This window comes from Lathyrus oleraceus, chromosome 6, assembly GCF_024323335.1.
Source record: "Lathyrus oleraceus cultivar Zhongwan6 chromosome 6, CAAS_Psat_ZW6_1.0, whole genome shotgun sequence".
In the NCBI taxonomy this organism is placed as follows: Eukaryota; Viridiplantae; Streptophyta; class Magnoliopsida; order Fabales; family Fabaceae; genus Lathyrus; species Lathyrus oleraceus.
Genome location: NC_066584.1, coordinates 496782315 through 496789061, shown reverse-complemented (window position 1 = coordinate 496789061; position 6747 = coordinate 496782315). Strand labels below are relative to the sequence as shown.

Here is a 6747-nt window from a genome sequence, read left to right as displayed (position 1 = left end):
AATTATTACCGAGAGAGAAAAAGTAAAATAAATATAATATATTTAAGGATATTATAGATAAAATAATAATTATTGTTTAAAAGTAACAATAATGATTAATTTTCTTGAGATATGTATAAAAAATAACATTTAAAAAGGAACGAAAGAGGATTATGTAAAGGAAATAATTAGATCCACTATATTTCACTATAGATAGCCGCACGTGGAGCATCAAATATGAATTAATAGTAAACCATCGGTCTTTCGTAAATACACTTTTAAACAAATAATTGAATCTATTTGTATTTGTTGACTTATTTATACATTAGATTTAAAATATAGATGGAGAGTGTAATATGATTAATTTCATCAATAATAAACTAACATTTAATGACAAAAAGAAAGAGTTAATAAAATTGTTTATAAACTAATTAAGTTTGGTGTAAGTCAATTAAATTGTTTATGCCAAAACATTGTTTAGTTTGATTCAAGACTTTATTTTGTCCTCCCTTGGGATTGGTCACTCAGTTCTTTCCTTTGTGGATATAATATAGTTTCATGGGAGGGACTTCCATTCATATATATCATTCACCAAAATCTAAAAATATTTTATGATTGGCTGATAACTAAATATTTGGAAGAATTCATTAATTATTTCATGAATATCCTTAATAAATAACATTAACACATTTTAAAATATAACAAAGGAGAGAGACATTTTAGCTGGTCCTGCAAACATTGTTGCAACCTTGTCCAAATGGACCCCTACTCATTACAGTAACACGTGAAAATGAAAATGAAAATGAAAATGAAAATGAAAATGCATAACAGTAAACACATCGTATCCTATGTAACGGTTACATTTGTAACCAATCAAAACCAATTAACAACTGTTGGGTGAAAATCCAATTACCGAGTTCACCAGGTCAAAACTCACACGTGTCCCTTGCTGCTGAATATTCCCAATAATCGACAAAGACGACGTCGTTGGAGCAAACGCAAAACAAAACGTCCCCACCGAATCAACCGGTACCAGGTAATTCTTCGCCGGTAGCACCAACACTTTCCCTTCCCCAAAATGAAACGCCACCGTCGGAACCTCCACGCTTGACCTCGACGACAAATCGTAGCAAGTATCAAACAACGACATGTCGTTCGCTGCCGGTAAATCCCTCGTCCCCCTCACAAACGCGTCACGTACGACACTATACACATCGCTCTGCAACCGTGTCACCGCCGTGCCGGAATCCACAATGACACCTCCACTCTCCGTAGAATCCACCATGAAACTAGTTTCCGGAATCGGAAGTAACACCCCGCCGACGCTTATTCCGACGAGTCCAACAAAGTAAAACGTGTTCATCTCGGGATTACGCTTTAACGATGCGGTGACGGCGTCACGAGAAAACGGAGAGTCGAATTCTAGCGTTGAGACTAAGTCGGAGTCACGATCGACGAGACAGTATGAAAACGACGTCGAATTGAGCTGAGCCGGAAAAGAAAGCGGGCCGCCACCTAAGCCGAGTAAACCGGCTGCACCGACGAATAAGCCTTCGTTATTATGACCGCAGCCGATGGCTATATTCCGAACGGAAGTAGCTCCGATTGTAACCGTCTCTGTAACGAAGTCACCGACGGTGTATGAGCCGTCGCCGTAGGAAACTTCATAGAGGCAGTTACCGTTGTGACACTGAGATTGGTCGAGCCATTTGCATTGATTGGCTTTACAAGTGATCGGCGTGTAAGAAGCCGATGAAGCCGGCTCAAAAATAGGATCGGCTTGCCGGTAGCAGTCGGCGCAAGGTGCGCATTGGACCCAGCTTATGTCACTGCCTGTGTCGAGTACCACGTAAGCTTGACTCGGTGGCTCACCGATTCCGATTCTGGAGAAATACTCGCCGCTTCCTTGACTCGTTCCGGAGATAATGGGTCCGGAAAGCTTCTCTGGGTTGAAATTTGGATCTAGCTGAGTGAGTATGGAGTTGACTCGGACTGAGTCGAGGTCGAGTCTGGATAATGTTAGAGATTTGTAGTCAGCATGTGAAGGTTGATGAATGGAAGCTCTTGAATGAAGTTGCATAGAAAAATGTGACGACGAAGAAGAAGAAAAAACAGAAGAACCCTTTTGTTGTTGTTTAAGGTTTGGGTTAAAGTTGAGAACTTGATATGTTTTTTGAATGGAAGAAACAACATTAAGCAATGTTGTTTTGGCATTGTGTGGTGTGTTTCTAGAATGTGCTAATGGAGAAGTCCATGATAATAGAAAGATGAAGAGGATGAAGTTGAACAAAAAATGACCCATTGAATTGAAGTGAGGAAGAAAGTGAAATGAGTGGTTTTGGATGAGGAGTGTGATTTTATATGCTAAGGAAAGTAATAAGGTTGTAGGGTTATATGATTCATGAGAAGCTCAATGGAGAAGATAATAGTGATAGTTAAAAGAAAAGGGAAAAAGAGTGAGGTTTTGGATTAGGAGAGAGATGAAGCTTGATGATTGGTATAGTTTATTAGCATATTATGTTTGGAACTCTTTTCATTGTTGCTTTTCTTGGTGTCATAGCCTTTGCATTCTATTGTTGATAAGAGTACTTATTTTATTGATTTCTTTATAATTAAGTATACAATGTCACACCATTCTTTCTCACATTTTGCATAATCATTTTGTTTCTCTTTTTATCTGGCTTGGCCAGCTTGGCCAGTAGGGAAAACTAAAAGGAGTTTGTGATAATAACTCCACCTTTATTGTGCTGTATTTGATTAGGATAGTCAATAAGCTAAGTCACTTCAAATATAGTTTAAGACTCGAGTCAACAATTAACTTGTAATAAAAATTAAATTTATTAGTTTAATGAGTGGAAACTTAAACTACATTATTCTTGCTTTATGGATAAACGGATCTTGCTTGTAGTATGCTATGAACAATAACATATGATATTTGATAGGTTGATTCATCATACCAACAATGTATTATAAGCAGAATCCGAAGTGTTTACTATTTAGGCTAATTAGTTGATGATTAAGATTTATGTTGAGTTTCTTATTTATAGTGACAAAATACATAGTTTTTGCTCGGATTGTGTCCTCTAGGATAAGTGTCCAACTCAAATAATAATCAATAATGTAGTTTTGTATTGGGGAGACAATGTGCTTACATAGTTAAGAGTCTGGTTGGACTTGGGTAAGGGGATTTCTTAATCCCTTTATATATTACTAGAGTATTATGTAAAAATATTAAAATGTCTTTAGATTTTGGAAATATATCTTTCGATGTACTTCAAACACACATGATATAGGTCAATTTTGAGTCACATCTTAGGAGTGTGGATTTTTTTAATTTGAAGATGCATATTCAGAATCAGTCTGTAAATGCATCTCTGTAGCATACTGAAACAGAAACAAGAGCAGAAAATTATAACGTTGTATTTTGACAAAAATAAAATTATCATTCGTAACATAAAATCAGCATTACATAAGTGATGTTAATATACAATCAGACATTACATTTCAGTATTCAAGGGACGATTTAACATCTTCATAATATCTTTGATTGATCTTGAAATTGTCGCTTACACCTCAATCAGAATTTTTGTTTCGAAACGAAAGAATGTATTCCACATAACCCTTACATTTGCATCCGCCTTGAGCTTATAGTTGTTGAACTCAATCTTGCCTTTGTTGTTAATTGATGGTGAACGGTAATCGAGTTTAACAATTTTTCGATTATCTCTGTAAGGTAGGAGATTCTACACTTCGTATTGCAGATCTGCAAAAGAGGTGTACTCATTGATCTTAAACTTTCACTCGATGTGGCGCTGGAAAATGAGACATTTGCAACATATCAAATGATATTTATTTGTGACATTTTCTGTTTGTATGAAATAAAAAATAAGAGTCTAAATTTATAGAAGTTGTAGACAAATATGGATCTCAAAAATTCTATCTTGTATCAATGGTGGTTGCAGAGATACATTTCCGGTACCACCTTATTGTCTTATTCTGGAGATGCATCTCCTGAACCAAATAGAAAACACAACCTGTGTTTTGTTTGGCAAATGAACAATTTTTTTGACAAACATCAAAATATATTAAAATATTTGAAATTGTATATATTACACTTCATTAATATTAACACACAATTACATACATGTAATTGATGCTGAAAAACTAAAATGAATCGAAAGATTTGTCGTCGGCTAAATCTATAAGTATGGGTGGTACCCCCTTTGACTTTTTTGCATTTGATTCTCTTTCCATATTGCTCAATTTGGTGAACTCTTGCATATTTTCCACAAATCGGTCGGCCAAGTCTCGACTTTTGTTGTTGAATGAGTCGTCTACTCCACTGATGTAAATGGTATAGGGCATCTTGATTTCAAATAAACTTGAACAAAGCACCGTGATTTTGAAAGTCACCAAATACACATAATACGATCATTTAGATTTTGAAAGTCACTTTTCATTTGGTCACGTCTTTCATGACATCATCATCATCAAACCTAAGCCTTTTCCAGTGACTGTAAACTTCATCCATTCTTAATAAATTACTAAATTTCACCTTATTTGCTATAAGACAAGCACATGGAAGACCATAGGTTTTCACAATTGTGCAACCACACATTGCGCTAACGGAGCCTACATTATCAGGTTGTTTGGCTTCGTGAAAAATATAATTCAATCCTGCTCGAGATATGTTGCCGACCAACTGCGAATAAAGATTGTTGTCTTTAAATCTGTGTTCTAAAACTATGATGTTCCGACCAAATGATGTTTGTATCTCATTATGCTAGTTCTGAATCGTTTGTTCACAAAGTCCTAATCTCTATACAAATCGTTCTCACTATTTCTCAACCAATTATTCAATGTAGCATGGGCATACTCAATTTATTTTGTTTTTGTATTCCCAAAGTGTCTAACTAGATCGGTCCATGCACAAATAATTTTCTCCTTCACTTGGTCCAGAATTGTGCTTTCAACATATTTTAACAAATCTGGATATTTCTCGCACACGTTCCTGAAATGTATAACGGAATCGACATATAACCCTTTAGTACTTTCCCTTGAATTAAATAAAATTATGTTTTCCCTTTCCTAAATGTTTGTTTTCCAATATGTTTGCATATTTAAATTTTTACAATGCATCTTTACCCACCTTTTTTATTTTGACAAAGGGGGAGAAGTATACTCTCAGGAGGAGTAATACTTAATTGAGGGGGAATTTAATTACTCTAAATATAGATATATGTTATTTTTTACCACCTCCATGAAAGATGCGTTGTCATCATAAAAAATAAGGAGAATGTGGTACCATATTTTCCAGGTTAAACAATTAAGTAAACTATCAAAAACATGACATCAATGGTGAATATGCTTTTGACGATGACAACTAATAAGAGCTATTGATAATGCAACTTGTGTGGTTAAAGATGCAAATAGACTAAACTAAGGTTTGATGATCACTACTAAGATCCTCTGATGATGACACTCAAATATAATAAATCTCAAGCCTCATATTCAATAAGAATTCAAGCAAGTGTTTGTATGAATGAATTATTTGACAAATCGTGAAGCTTCAGAGTATGAAAGAGAGGAAGTGTGAAATCTTGCCAAGTTGCGTCTGAGTGATCTGAGTGTTGTAAAAACATAATTTTTTCTCCGTAAAGTTATAGGCTAATCACACACACTAAAACAAGTTTTAAAACATATTTTTTAAAGAAAATATTTCTAAAAATGTTTTGAAGTCGTGTCAGTTGAATTGGGAGCTCTCAAAAAAATCCTGGACAATTTTTTGTACTGACCAATTGATTGACACTTATAGTTAATTGTTTGGGTTAGTGCAAAAATCCACCTTAAACGTTTATGACATCATCTTAAATAAGGGTAACGACTATATATTTATTCTTTCCTTTTAAAACCCTCAAAAAAATTATTTTTAGGTCAACCAATCGATTGGAGTATGATGACAATCGATTGGAGCATGATGATAATCGATTGACACATTAATTTTGGCCCATTAAATTTTTATTTTTTGTGCTAACCTCTCGCATATAAATAAATGTATCTTCCCTCATTTTTTTATATCCAAAATCGTGAGCTTTCATATCTTACTCCTCTTTCTCTCTAAAAATATTATCTTACTTTCTCTCACTTAGAAATTAGTTGTAGTACTTTCGAGAAAGGACTTTTGTTTGGTGAGAAATTATGTATTTTAGAAAGTTATAATTGTAAATTCACAAAGGATCATTATCTTGGTTGAATAATTCATCAATTAGGGATTGTTTGTTGGGGTTCAAAGCTAAACGCGTTTAAAAGCTTTAGTTTTTGGGATTTGGGATTTATTCAAAAGCTTACTTTGGTTTGAGATCAACCTGATTTAAAATCTCAAGTGGGTTCGAGGTGATCCTGGTAAAACCTATGATTCGGTTCGTAAGATCATCCCGATCAAAAGCTTTCTTTGGTTCGAGATAAGCATGGTTTAAAATCTCAGTGGTTTATGGTCAACCTAGTCAAAACCTCAGTTCAGTTTGTGAGTTCAGTCCGGTACAAAAACTTACCTTGGTTTGAGATAAGTCTATGGAAAATCTCAGTTCAGCTTGGGGATTGTACATCCCAGGATTTTTATGAGGTCGGGGAATCATTATGAAGTTGGGCAGTGGGTACCCTACTCATCTTGGACATGATTTACCGAGCTCTAAAAGGACCATCCAAGTCGGAGCCGTTATGGCATTCCAATGGATGAGTTCGTTATAGATCGGTTATTGATGAGCATTT

At 35.0% G+C, this 6747-nt stretch overlaps 1 protein-coding gene across 1 annotated transcript; it reads right to left on the bottom strand.

The window, feature by feature from the left end:
* Positions 1-612: 612 nt before the first annotated feature.
* Positions 613-2561, bottom strand: LOC127093310 (protein ASPARTIC PROTEASE IN GUARD CELL 1). The gene has a single exon (XM_051032220.1). The coding sequence runs from the start codon at positions 2279-2281 to the stop codon at positions 863-865; it is 1419 nt and encodes a 472-aa protein (XP_050888177.1). The 5' UTR covers positions 2282-2561; the 3' UTR covers positions 613-862.
* Positions 2562-6747: the final 4186 nt, after the last annotated feature.

Bases quoted from the DNA above. Each gene is read 5' to 3' on its own strand.
- LOC127093310 (XM_051032220.1), bottom strand. From the start codon at position 2,281: ATGGGTCATTTTTTGTTCAACTTCATCCTCTTCATCTTTCTATTATCA.